The 13,671-nt window shown below is 55.9% G+C and overlaps 2 protein-coding genes across 2 annotated transcripts; both read right to left on the minus strand.

Moving 5' to 3' along the window:
- Nucleotides 1-489: 489 nt before the first annotated feature.
- Nucleotides 490-8,538, minus strand: VOLCADRAFT_89088 (uncharacterized protein; the record flags this gene model as incomplete). Its single annotated transcript, XM_002948776.1, has 15 exons — nt 490-612; nt 1,421-1,573; nt 1,884-2,051; nt 2,392-2,637; nt 2,870-3,048; nt 3,534-3,733; nt 4,218-4,435; nt 4,846-5,277; nt 5,462-5,767; nt 6,139-6,496; nt 6,672-6,873; nt 7,202-7,444; nt 7,532-7,603; nt 8,080-8,200; nt 8,530-8,538. 15 exons carry the CDS (start codon nt 8,536-8,538, stop codon nt 490-492), a joined length of 3,030 nt encoding a protein of 1,009 aa, XP_002948822.1.
- A 2,023-nt stretch (nt 8,539-10,561) lies between these two features.
- Nucleotides 10,562-13,440, minus strand: VOLCADRAFT_104027 (uncharacterized protein). The gene is made up of 5 exons (XM_002948777.1): nt 13,353-13,440; nt 12,683-12,986; nt 12,117-12,318; nt 11,523-11,880; nt 10,562-11,245 (listed from the first exon to the last, which is right to left on the minus strand). Exons 2-5 carry the CDS (start codon nt 12,705-12,707, stop codon nt 11,018-11,020), a joined length of 813 nt encoding a protein of 270 aa, XP_002948823.1. The 5' UTR covers nt 12,708-12,986; nt 13,353-13,440; the 3' UTR covers nt 10,562-11,017.
- Nucleotides 13,441-13,671: the final 231 nt, after the last annotated feature.

Raw genomic sequence — 13,671 nt, forward strand, 5'->3', positions numbered from 1 at the left:
GGTCAACGCGCACGCCCTAAGGCGCTACACCCCTCTCCCTCTCCCTCTCTCACACATACACACAGGCAAAAGCCCCAGCATCTCGAGCAGAGCGTGTGGGATAGATGCGACGATCCTTACGGCAGGCAGCTGTCCAATTCCAGCCTCCAATCTGTGGAGCCGAGCTCCCACTTCGCAGCAGAGCGACCCATGGATAGGGTAGGCGCAAACCTTCCACACTAGGGCCCACTGCACACTGCATCCCGTGGGTCGGCTCATGCCCTCCATGGTCCCAACGCCCAGCCAGAGTTCTGGCCCCCACCAGCGCTAAAAGTCCACTGGTGAACAGTGCGCAACGGTGTGTTATGTACCACTTTCGCAGGTCCCCAGCTGATCCTTCATGGCTGCAACCCCAGTGCGAGTCGTCCCTCGCTATATGATTGGCCAGTCCCAGGTTCAATATCTGCTCACTGCAATGATGATTCTCCCAGATACATATGCATAAAACGCTCATTCGTCCCACCAGGCACTGAACAAAAAGCGCATTGCCCCCGTGAGTCGCCATTGCCAGGCCAGCTCGTGATGACCCGCGCCTTCCTCCACAAGGAACCTCAGCCGATTGCCGCGCATCCCCTGTTCGAGTGGCGACGGGTGCAAGTCAGGGAAAGGGAGAGCCAAACCTCAGAGACAGCCGGGGGAACTGAAGGATCAGTCAACCGCCCATGGGGAACCCCACGGCTTTACAGACGCCCCAAGCATTTGTTCGGAACCTGTAGCTTGTAACTTGTAGCATGCAAATGAGCGGATCTTATTAATAATTAAGGTTCTTACCCAACCTTAACGACCCTGAACGATTTTTAACAGTGCTTAACGACCCACAGTCCTAATCCAGACACCTAAGTCCCAGGACGGCAGAATCCAACCCTAAAAGCACCTCACATAAAACCCGTTCACCATCCCTTTGACATACATCATTTTTGTGCACAGTATTCGGGAGGATTCCAAGAGCTTCGGGAGGATTCCAAGAGCGAACACGCTGCACAAGGCACAATCCTAATTCTTTTGTACATAGCTTAGTTTACCTTTCTTTTGTTCGTTTCCAGACAGCGGTCCTTTCGGTAAGCAGCTCTGGCCCTTGGGCACTTGGGGCTCCGTACGGCTCGTATGGGCCCACATGTAACATCTTTCCAGGGTAACGCAACTCCTCTCTCGGGGAGCGTACCACATACACACAAACAAACCTCCCACTAGCTTACATCTCTCTGTATCTGGAAGTTTCCTTTTCTTTCTCCTCTGTTTCCCTCCTCTCGCCACACGTCCCGAGTTTAATCCGTTACGTCTCCATTACAATCAATGTGTTCCCCCGGTCTGACACGTTTAGCTGTTGCGTGCGGGTCTGCATCCCCGCCCCCGCCCCCCGCCCGTACCCCTCCGCCCGTACCTGAGACTCCAGTATGCTGGCAGCCTCCTGGCAGTAGCTCAGCAGCAGCGCATCCACGTCCTCCCTGTCGTGGTCCCTGGTGGCGGAGTACTCCTTAGTCCCGCACCCTAGGAACAATCGCTCAGGCAACATGCCGCGGTACATGCGCATATCCTGTTGAACGGCGGAGGGCGGCGGCGATGGAGGAGAAGGAAGGGGACAAGGAGGTCGAGATGGTGACCGCGGATAGTACCAGCATGTCCGTATAGGGAATTTGAGGTACTCTGTATGTACGTGCGTGCGTATGTATGTGTAGGCATGGCTCCCATGCTTACTAAACATGCATAACGCTGCTATGAATTTTGACCATACGCGCCTTAACTCATGTAAGCGATGTACTCGAGTCTTATGTGCTATGTTTGAGCGTCGACACAGGTACCTGGTCAGCACGAACGTACGAACGTACGAACACACGCACACATACCTGCAGGAAGCGCCCCTCCGCGATCCACAGGCTGGGGCTCTCCGCCAAGACACAGCCAAAGACATGGGGGTAATGCATGGCCGCGTACAGGGCCGCCACACCCGCAAAGCTGCCACCGCCAAAAGCCACTTTGGCTGGGTCGGACGACACAGCGAAGCGCTGTTGTATCTGCGGAGAAGTCGGTTACGGATTGGTGGAGTGGTCAGTCGAAAGGTCGGTTGTTTCGGTTGGATGAAGTACGCATGACGTACAAAACGCGCGGCACAGGTTTCAAGCTTCGGCTCCCGGGGCGTACCACGGCGACAAGCTATGCCTCATGTGCAATCCACTCACTGCTAACCCCTTAACTCCCATGGTACCCGATATTGAAATCAAGCAAGTACCTAGGTGTTCATAAGAGCCGAATCCACGTGACCACCCTTCCTTGCGGGTCGCCGTCAAGTATTCCGCATTCGCTCACCCTCATACTCCAGAAATCCCCACGCACCCATCCAAACCCCCAACTCACCAGCGGCATGATCTCCTCCACCAGCCGGCCCATGTAAGCCTCCAGACCGCCACCCGGCCACCGCTCCGCGTCGCCACGGAATCCGCCCGCACCCGTGCCGGGTGGGTACGGCAGGTAGTTGAGCGAGCGCATGGCGCCCACGGAGTCAACCGCCACCACCACGAAGGGCGGCAGCTCTCCCCGGGTGATGAGGTCAGACGCCGTGTAACCCACACGCCAAGACACGCCTTGGTGGGCTAGCCAGTCCTGGGAGGTTGTGGGGTGGGAGAAGGAGGGGGGGGGGTAAAGGAAAGTTCAGCGGAGTGGCGGGGGACCGCTTTCAATGGCTTTGTGCTTTTTAGCATCGGCTTTAAGCTAGTATTTTTGGATACTGAACTTTGGCAATTGTTGGTGTTAGGGCTGGGGTTGAGATCCTACATTTTCCCCAAATTTAGTTGTATTTAGTCGCCCTAAACAGGAAACTCCAGCATTTCCGTACCTCGAACATGTTTTGACCATCTTGCATGTACAGCACCGGGTAGCCTCCCGGTGGCGGTCGCGAGGGATCGAATCCCGGCGGCGTCCACACGCGCACGCGTTTCTCCTCCGTCCACTTGTTGGCCCGTACCGCCGTGTCGCCGCCCTTGCGCTTGGTCAACGTCACGATGTGGAGCGTTCCTGTAATATGATCGCACGATCCACTTAGTGGGAAATGAACAGGTGGTTTCAGACAAGAGGATGGGGGATGGTTGCAGTATGGGCAGCCTTGGCCATGCATACGCTCGGTGCTGGTAACCATACCTTGGTGCTAGTCCCCCAGCTCTTACGGGCCGCCACCCACATTTGTGCGAAACTTTTAGCTCAGTTTAGCTCTACATGGACGCCTTGTCAGCCTGGGGAGCTACCTTTGGGCTTCTATACCTGAATAAACACACGGCCGACAACCCAAGCCGACAACAAGCCGACAACCCAAGCCGACAACAAGCCGACAACCCAAGCCGACAACCCTAACCTGACCCTCTACACCTACGAAAGACGGTACCGTCAGTTACCCGGTCCCTGACCTCTCCTTGGTCCCATATCCCTGTAGACATATCCCCACTGTAGCGGTGAACCCGCCGCGGTAAGTCCGCGCCGCCGCCAACGTTTGCACAGAGTCGCACCTGCAGCATGTGGCATACTCTCCTCGGACTCCACCCCACGAGGCTCCACACGCCTCTCCACCAATCCACCTGTCCCCCGAGCTTTCTTCACCGGGCACATGTAGTTGTTGCCGAAGTTGTTGTCCCAGACGCCATGACCGTCTGTGAGCGCGAAGGACATGTCTGTGGCGTCGCCGGGGACGGTGAGGGGAACGGACCACCTGTATGTACGGAGGTGTAGGGTACGGGAGGTACGAGAGGAACGGCGCTTTAAACACGAAACAACATGAATGCCATCGTTCGCCGATAAGGATTTTAGGCGTTTTATTTGTGGCGAATTCTATCAGATTCTTTAGACGACATTTTTGCTCCGCCGCGTCATGTGGTTTCCTAGTCTTATTGCGCACATGTTTGAGATCATCGACGGGCCATTGCCCTCCATTATTACCCGGGGCCTCCCTCTGCTGCTGCTGGCCCAGCCGGGACCTTTGTCATACCCCTCCCCCCCCCGCTCCGCCTCTATGGTTGTGTACGTTGTGTTGTGGTTGGGTTGTGCCCGAATCAGGTATAACATACCCGATACCTGACATATATGCTTATATCATATATATACATATATACATATAGATATACACAGACATAGATATACAGATATACATATAAAACCTAGCTGGTAGCAGAAGGAGCAATCACCGGCGCGCTCACCAGTCCGTGTACTCCCCCCGCCACAGCGAGCTGGGTTTCAAGCACATCTCCTGACCGCCAACCTGCCAGGAGTTGAATCCGAAATGGACACGCATGTTGGGGCTGTGCTCTAGTCCCCGCACGCGGTGGCGGTTGACGTACAGTACGGCAGGCTCGCCCGCCACCAGAAACTCCGGCGTGGTGAAGTACATCGAACCCGACCTCTTGTGGGCAATCTCCTGTTCACATGTGTGTGGATACGTGATTATGGCGTCAATAGATTCTTGGTACGTGAAAAGCTACAGCTCAAAAGTAATAGACGGGTGTCAGTGCAGGTCACGCACGGCAGGATGATCTTTCCGGCTAGCAAAAGAACATACATACATGTGACCACCAGGGCATTATTCTTAAGAGCCCTACGCCTACACAAGGCCCCCCTAAGCCCCACCGTGCCCCCTCAATGGGTCTCTATGCACCCTGGAGGGACCCCTCGAGAGCATACGGCCGACGGTACACCTGCCGGTGGAATTCTTGTAGTCGTGGGGCTCGTTCCGAAACCCACACGCCAACTCATCCACCCGCTCACCAACCCTCTACCGGCCTAACCTCCCTTGCACCCACGGGTCGGTCGTCCCATCCGTTTATCCACCTGCACGTCGCCCCATGCTGGACCCTCCGCCATCGCCTGCTCCACAGTGTGGCTCCGCTGCTCCGCCGTCATGTCCATCTTCACACGCGCGTAGAAGTTAGCGCCGTCGTTGTTATCCCAGTTACCGTTGTCGCCGTCACTGAAGGCCATGTGCATCTCATACGCCTCAGGCGGCACCGTGAAGGTCGCCTGAAGCCAGCTTGACGCGTCGGCGGCGTGGAAGGCCTCGGCGACGTCACCAACGATGTCGTACGCCGGTAGCGGCGACGTCCCGTTCGTCGCCCTTCCCACCCGCGTTTCCGCCGCCAGTGCTGTCAGCCCGACGGCAGGCGTCATGTCTATCCGGCCGCCGCCCACGGACCAGTCAACGTTGAAGCCGTACGACATCTTGATGGAGTCGCGTGGACGGCTGGCCAGCGCGGTGGAGCGAGCCTGAACAAGACACAGACAGATATACATACACATACACGGATTGCGGACTGGGTTACTATAGAAGCAGCTGCAGCAGCAGTTGTAGCCGCAGCAGCCGCAGCACCAACAATTGCATCGGACTAATTAAACCCGGGCTGCCGAACACATAGCACACGCCCCCGTGGGGACCGTTCCACGCACATACTTGATTAAAGAACAACACCGCCGGCCGCCCCGCCAGCAGCTTCCTAGGAAAGGTGAAGTAGAGGTGGTCGCGGCAACGCGACAGCACATGCCGCCACCAGTGTAACCCAAGGGAGCTCAGCGCCGCCGGCAGTCGACCTGCCCAGGCGGCTTCCGTATGTGTGGCTCCCTCCTCGATCACCAGTTGCAGCCTCTCTCCTCGCATCAGTCCCCGGCTCTCCAACAGCGCTGCCAGATCGTGTGTGAGCGACACCAGGCGGGAATCGAACTCGGGTGTCAGGGTCTCCTTTCGAATACCAGAATATTCCTGACGAATGGGAGGAAGGGAGTGAGTCAGAAAGAAGGATGAGATTGGTGATGATGAAGCGGACGAAATTCCGCGTTACTGATTCTTGTTTCCCGGAAAAAACCTGAACTGTAGGCGCACCGCCATGCTTTCTCAAAGCATGGAGTCATAGAACATTACGGAGGTTTGTTTTAAGCGCAGACACGGAGCTGTCCTCCGTGGCAGGTAGAGGTCGTTAGCACGTCCTCGTACGTACTGCAGCCCCTACAAAGTCATACACTACTCAACATCAGTACTGCACCCCAGAAGATTATCCCCGTGGGGACCACGTACAAGCTCAACACAACCCACGAGCGGGGTTTTCACATTCACACTCTTGATCCAGCACGTACCTTAGTTCCCATTGCCAGGAACATCCTTGCCGGCCAGGGTCCCTGGAAGCTGGGCAGGTCTTGTCGCAGCAGCCGCTCCTCTCCGAACCACAAACTGGGGCTCTCGACTAGCAGAGCCCCGAACACACCGGGATGGAGCATCGCAGCGCACAGAGCGCAAATGCCGCCGAAGGACGAACCTCCGAAACCACGAAGTGCAGGCTCCGAAGACACGCCGTACGTGCGCTCGGTGTACGGCAGGATCTCGTCAACGACCGCACGGAGGTAAGCCTCGACGCCGCCACCGGGCCAGTTCGCCGCGTCGAGCCGGTAGCCGTTGGCGGTGCCCGGCCGGTACGGCAGGTAGTCGTACGAACGCCTGTACGGCATGGGTAATAAGAAGCATCGAAGCTGTGACGACGGCACAATCATGTCCTCATGAAATCGAAGTGATTCTTAGCCTCCTCCTCCTAACCTCCCGTCCTCCTACCACAATCCCTTCCAACTCCCCTTCACCCCTACGGTCCCCCCTAGCAAGTATCCCAGGAACGTACTTGTCACCCGCATGGTCGATCCCCACCACCACGAACGGCGGCAGTGCCCCCGAGTTGATGAGTCCCGCCGCCGCCTCCCCCACGTGCCACGAGCAGCCGCTGAGGGTGGGCTGGTCGCCGTACAGGTTCTGACCGTCATTCAGATACAGCACGGGGAGGGGATCGCGAGAGGAGGAGGGGGAGGAGGAGGTGGGGCTGAAACCTGAAGACAAGGGAGGGCCGAGGTTGGAAAGGGGCCCGAGGGGGAAGATGGGGGATCAAAGAGCAGCAGCACAACGTGAAGGAGCCTCATGAATGTTGTCGAGAGTCATACGGACATGAGCAACATACGTTTTCTTCTATGTCTCTTCCCAAAAAACCTTCCCATAAGTTTCCACTCTTGACGCAGCCAGGAAAATCCTGTGCTCCGAAGCCACTGACGAGTATGCTAAACAACTAGCCCGCCCATATCAGCGGATTAGACATACAAACCCCCCTACCAAACCTTTGATTCCCCCACGGAGCCGAACTCCGTCGCCTCCCCCACTTACCGGGTGGTGTCCAGATCCGCAGCATACGGCCCTCCCGCCAGTGTACGACATCCAACCGGCCGCCCGCCAGTGGGCTGCTGCGGGACAGACTAAACTGCGCAGCGGAAGACGACTGCTCCGGAAGCCCCCGACCAAGACCCTCCGTCTCTTTGCTAACGTCCTCCTCCGTGCAGACTGCGGCTACTGGTACGGCTGCAGGTACGGCTGGTACGGATGGGGATACGCGCGCGTCGCCAGCGGCTCCTGCAGGTACGGCAACAGCTGCGGCTGGTGCGGCCTGTACATCAGCAACTAGGTGTCCGGGTGGTCCTTGGGGCGACGCGGATTCACCTGCAGAACCTGGATCCGGAGCGTACGGTGTAATAGCTGGAGGAGCCACAACGATGGGAGCGGTTTGCATGCCTGCAGCAGCAACAACGTTGTTGGCGACTGAGGTGGAATCGGCAGCTGCTGCTGCTACGGGTAAATGCTCCGATGCCGTGGACGGTTGATCTGCTCCCGATACAGTTAGCGGTTGCTGCGGTTTCGGAGGGTACTTGGGTGACGTGCTGGGGGCCAGCTCCATAACCATGGTCCCGGCGGTACTTGAAACCTCGTTGTATGTGCAAGTTACACCTTCAGTTGCGTTAACCTGCGGCATATGGTGGTAACATTGATTCATGATAATTTGCCGTTGTGCGCGTATGTACTGCTTCTCCTCAAGCTAGCCACTTCGCTTAGTCAGACATCTTCATGTGGTGGGGATATGGTTATTGCCAAATAGACGACCTGGCTATCTGCAGTCCTTATGCAAGGTTAGAGGTTTATATGGGGGGAGTTTTGTATTCGCACAGGTCTCACTTCTAGCAACGAAATTCGGTTAGGGGGAGGATGCTTACCTTTAGGAAAGGCCCACCCGCGGTTGTCCCTGTGCTCGCAGTTGAGGCAGGCATGGCGACTCGGAGAGGCACTGGCCTGCCGGGATGGCTTTCGAATGTAGCAATGTGAAGATGGCGCCAACTGCAGGGAGGCGGGAAACGGGACAGTAAAAGCTATGCTTGTTCGCGGTTTACCAGCTTGGGAATGTGTCGCCCCAAAGACCCGGCAGCGAGCACAGCGAAGTTTGCTCAAGCGAAACATGGCAAAACCATTTCATCAGAAGATATGGTTTGCCCAACTAAGTTAATTTACGAGAAAGGATACTATACAGATGTGATGATGCCCCTTTGACCACTCTGACTCAGAGCCGTCATAATATTCGAAGCAACAGGACGAAGTCAAGTTGACGATAAATGACTTATACGATACTCTGATATGCTTAGTGGGTTCGGTTTGGCCAGCGCCCGCACCTGTGCCATCTGGGGGAGCAGGGCTTCAGAGGCTGTCCCTGCCGCATGTTTGTAGATCGCAAACGCAAGACCACTAGGTGGTTAAAATTAATCCTGCAATCGAAGTCAACGAAGGCCTGCACCAAGGGGCCCTCAATCTCTGCGCCTTGGGTGTTGCTCGGAAGCCAGAGTCCACTAATCTACTGGCTCAGAAAGCGCAGCGATAGACGTTCATTACCCCTGCGGTAGAACCACAGTACTTTGCTTCCTGATGGTGATGGTGGCGTGATGAGTGATCTCCAAAGACTGGACGAACACACAGCAGTCTTACAGGATTAGTTGCAAGCCTAAAGTAAGCGGTTTACTTACCTTATTCGCTATGCTTTTTATGATTTGGGAGGCATTTGTGTCTCGTTAGGCAGGGATAATGATTCGCGAATCATTCGGAACCAAAGACTGGATTGAATCTTCCCCGTCGCCCGGAATCCCTCCTTCTCACATAGTCCAAGAATAAATGTCAAAATTGCTCTACCTATCTTAATCAGTTCTTTTATGTTGTTCTTCTGATAACTCAATAACCAGTCCGCTTTAACCGCCTACGGCTTTTGGGGTAGAACAACGGTTGCAAGGCTAAAGAGTTGCATTATCCTCGCATTGGGTTATTACAAGCTTATAAACCGGACCATGTTGCTTCTGTACCGGATTCAACCATTACAGAGGCTTTAGGGTTTGGGATGCGCGGTACGACTGGTAGAGGCCTCTACACAGTGAACAAGCTGCTTCACCGCTTTATTTTTTCACCATTTAATAATTTAACATCTCTTTCCTAGTATAGAGGGTAGGGACAACCAGGAGCCAGCCAAACTACGCCCTACCCAACCACTCCCATGTGTAATTTGGGATGCAAGCCCGTGCAACAGGATCATCAACCCCGAAAGAGGGGGAGACCCACCCCAGGCGTCCATCCAAGACAGCTAGCCCTAACCGGACAACAGAGCTCAGCAACTGAAGCGCTGCGTGATAGCTAAGAGTCGGTGAGCAGTCTGGTGTCTTCCCCAACCCGCAACAACACAAACAAGACTCCCTCAGATACGGGGCAGCACATTGCACTCACGGCGGTAGGGATCCAGATAGCGCCCCAGCACCACAAGAGTCTGGAGCTGGCCAAAGTTCATCAGGGTGGGAACCTCTCCGCCAGCCGCTGCTGCCGCCTGCGGAACACCGTGTTCCGCAGTGGGAGCTATGCACACTTTCCCTGTTGTACAGCTGAGCAGCCTGTAGGTGCAGCTGCAGCCGGGTAACGAGAGACACACTTTGCAGCGCACCTTCCATGAAATCCCGCTGGTCACCACCTTCTGAGGGAGGAATAGCGCACGTGTCCTGGATGGTGCTCCCAGAAGGGACACTGTGGGCGGTGCACGTGACCACAGGTACAGCATGAGCATCTGTAGGTCTTGGTTCTCCGGTGACGGAAGCATAATGTGGGGCCCACCACGGGTCCCCATATCCAGGGTGGCAGTAGTGGGAAGTCAGGTTATGTTTGGTCGGGCTGGGTGGGGTAGACAAAGTCCAAGCCACTGATCTGTGCACGACAGCGGTGTATGGGAGCGTGACATTTTCGAAATCTAAACCTCAACGATGGTGAGCACAATCGAGATTCAAGGAGCCTTATGAACAGGCATTGCTTCGACCGGAGACAACTGAGACCAGAAAAGGCCCATCGCAAGCGAAATCAATGTTGCTATCCTGAGTTGCAGGCGCTTACCGCCACTCCGACGAACCATTTTTTGTCATTTGCCTTCTCCACCCCCCACCTGCCTGGGAGAAACCCTGAGAACGGATATAGTTGAGAAGTTGGAACCAGAGAAGGCAGGAATGCACTCATCCTCCAACAAATACACATCTTACACCTCAGCAGGGGGAGCTTCCCCCCTGCTCTTCCTCACCAATCATATACCATGCCCTATAATGTGTGTCCTGATTACTTAATAATCATAAGAACCGTGTGTATGATGTGTGGGACAGGGGCGTCATATTTTCACCTTGCGGCCGCTACCTGGCAGAGTCTCTTCTTCAGGGAACCCCCTGCCTTCCCCGGTATTTTGGGGCACCCTCATCAAGTCACCCTAGCCAACTTCGCAGTGGATTGCTCAGGTTCAGCACCCACCACCAGCATCCAACAGAATCTGCCGGATCAACGGCGACTCAACTCCATTCCTGGTCAGCTCGCAGGTCAACTTTATCCCAGGTCACCACCGTCCATCGACTAGGGGCACTTTTACCTTCCACCATCGGAAGGATCTTTCGACCCTGACAGGTCTCAATCCCCAAACCTCCGGGGGCATCGGCGTGTGCTTTACCAGTAGTGCATGACCTTAGTGTATGTAACATTCAGACCGTCAGCTCTCTGCTACAGTTCATACAACCTGCTAGACGCCCCACATACAACACACGCTGCTGCTGCTGCTGCTACTACTACCGAACGACATAAGGACGCGTTGAGAGGAATTCATTTTTGTTGCTGATGGCGCCAGTGGGCTCCCAGGAAGCGTAGAGCCGCAGGCAGACGCTGTGCCCATGCTCGCTCGTTGTGTGTGGCTCCCTCGTCCACCATCACCATCAGCCTCTCTCCTCGCATCAGTCCCCGGCTTTCCAACAGCGCTGCCAGGTCGTGTGTGAGCGACACCAGGCGGGAATCGAACTCTGACTCTTTGAACTGCCGAATGACCGAGTATTCCTGTGCAACGGGTGAGAAAAAACATCAGCAGCGTGATACAAGTGATAAAAAGCGGCAAGAGTCGACAAACGAAAGAAAAATAAGAACGAAGGCGTTGCATGGAAACGGGAAACCATTCCAGGAACTTGAAATCCCGTCCATATCTCTGAATGTGTACGTGATTAAATACACACACATAACACTGACACACAGGAAATCGACAAACCAGCACCGCCAGTCAGCTGCCCCGTAGCCCTGCAGCACGCTCCTGCTACGGCATGTCAGGTCCAGCACGTACCTTCGTTCCCATTGCCAGGAACATCCTTGCCGGCCAGGGTCCCTGGAAGCTGGGCAGGTCTTGTCGCAGCAGCCGCTCCTCTCCGAACCACAAACTGGGGCTCTCGACTAGCAGAGCCCCGAACACACCGGGATGGAGCATCGCAGCGCACAGAGCGCAAATGCCGCCGAAGGACGAACCTCCGAAACCACGAAGTGCAGGCTCCGAAGACACGCCGTACGTGCGCTCGGTGTACGGCAGGATCTCGTCAACGACCGCACGGAGGTAAGCCTCGACGCCGCCACCGGGCCAGTTCGCCGCGTCGAGCCGGTAGCCGTTGGCGGCGCCCGGCGGGTACGGCAGGTAGTCGTACGAACGCCTGTACGGCATCGGAGCAACATCAAGGAAGAGCATCATCATTGCGCATAGGGAACCAACAAACGTACGTAATTACATCCTGACCTAGAACGTTTGACTTTTGACCGTTCTGAGCCCCTCCCAAACACTCCTACACATCCATTTATTGACGTCAACAGACTTAGGAAAATACGGCAATGTGCGGCTCCTCCACATTTACCCATTCCCGCATGCCCATTTTCGAACACACTCACTTACATGGCTCCCGGGTGATCGATCCCCACCACCACGAACGGCGGCAGTGCCCCCGAGTTGATGAGTCCCGCCGCCGCCTCCCCCATGTGCCACGAGCAGCCGCTGAGGGTGGGCTGGTCGCCGTACAGGTTCTGACCGTCATTCAGATACAGCACGGGGAGGGGATCGCGAGAGGAGGAGGAGGTGGCGGAGGAGGGGCTGAAACCTGAAGACAAGGGAGGGCCGAGGTTGGAAAGGGGCCCGAGGGGGAAGATGGGGGATCAAGGTGACATTGAAGAGCAGCAGCACAACGTGAAGGAGCCTCATGAATGTTGTCGAGAGTCATACGGACATGAGCAACATACGTTTTCTTCTATGTCTCTTCCCAAAAAACCTTCCCATAAGTTTCCACTCTTGACGCAGCCAGGAAAATCCTGTGCTCCGAAGCCACTGACGAGTATGCTAAACAACTAGCCCGCCCATATCAGCTACCACCCGCCTTCCAAGTACCACACAACAACAACCCCTCCCAAGCCTTTTGTCCCCCCACGGAGCCCAACTCCGTCGCTGCCCCCACGTGCGCCACTCACCGGGTGGTGTCCAGATCCGCAGCATACGGCCCTCCCGCCAGTGTACGACATCCAACCGGCCGCCCGCCAGTGGGCTGCTGCGGGACAAGTTAAACGATCCGGAGGCGGATGCTGCCACGGCAGCCGGTACGACACTGGTACGGCCATAAGCTGTCGAACGTGCTCTGGCGGCGGCTGTAGCTACGACGGCTGCTGCAGTTCTGATTGCTGAAGCTGAAGCTGGCGCCGCAATGGCGGCTCTTCCACATCGCCGTCGCTGCCCAAACCTCCGAAGCGGGGGAAAGGAGCTGCCAGCGCCGACGGCCTGATGGTAGGTTGAAATCAGGCGATAGTCAAAAGTAGGACATGTAAGGGATAGGATGCAATTGGAAAGCTGCAGAGCTCTAAGGGCTTTCGGAGGTCCAAGATGTCTTTGTGAATTGATCATTCCGGGCGGCGCTGGAACCGCCAGGATGGAATCACCTCAGATGACGGCAATGCCCCTATCCTGGTAACAACTCGCGATTTTGTCAGCTGTGGCAGCAGTGCTGGCGGTGGGACGGAAGCTAGGGGTTGGCACGTGGGGGTTGGCACCTCAGGAACAGTGTGGACGGTGGCTTGGAAGCGAGCGAAAAGGCGCTGATACCTGCGGACTGGCAGCTCGAAGCATGATTGTTTTGGAGCAACCCGCCTTAGGATGCTGTAGCCTTGTTGGGATGTCGGGAGGCAAGGAACTTGGGGGCAGCGGCGCAGCTGGCAGTTGAGAGTATAAAAACAAGTAATTGAATAGCTTCGGCAGTTTTCCTGCGCTTCGCGCAAGTTCACTGTGCATTTGTCACTTGCACGGCTCCGGAACTCCGTTAGGATGCAGTTGTCTTGCCGTTTCCCTGAGCGACTCAAGACAACCTTTAGCATGTACCATGGCCCTTACAGTATCTCCCGGGTCATACATTGTGGTGGTTGTCGCATTTCCATCGTGACGTGAACGACGCGTTTGCTTCATCTGCCGA

The sequence above is a fragment of the Volvox carteri genome (assembly GCF_000143455.1).
Source record: "Volvox carteri f. nagariensis unplaced genomic scaffold VOLCAscaffold_11, whole genome shotgun sequence".
Classification (NCBI taxonomy): domain Eukaryota; kingdom Viridiplantae; phylum Chlorophyta; class Chlorophyceae; order Chlamydomonadales; family Volvocaceae; genus Volvox; species Volvox carteri.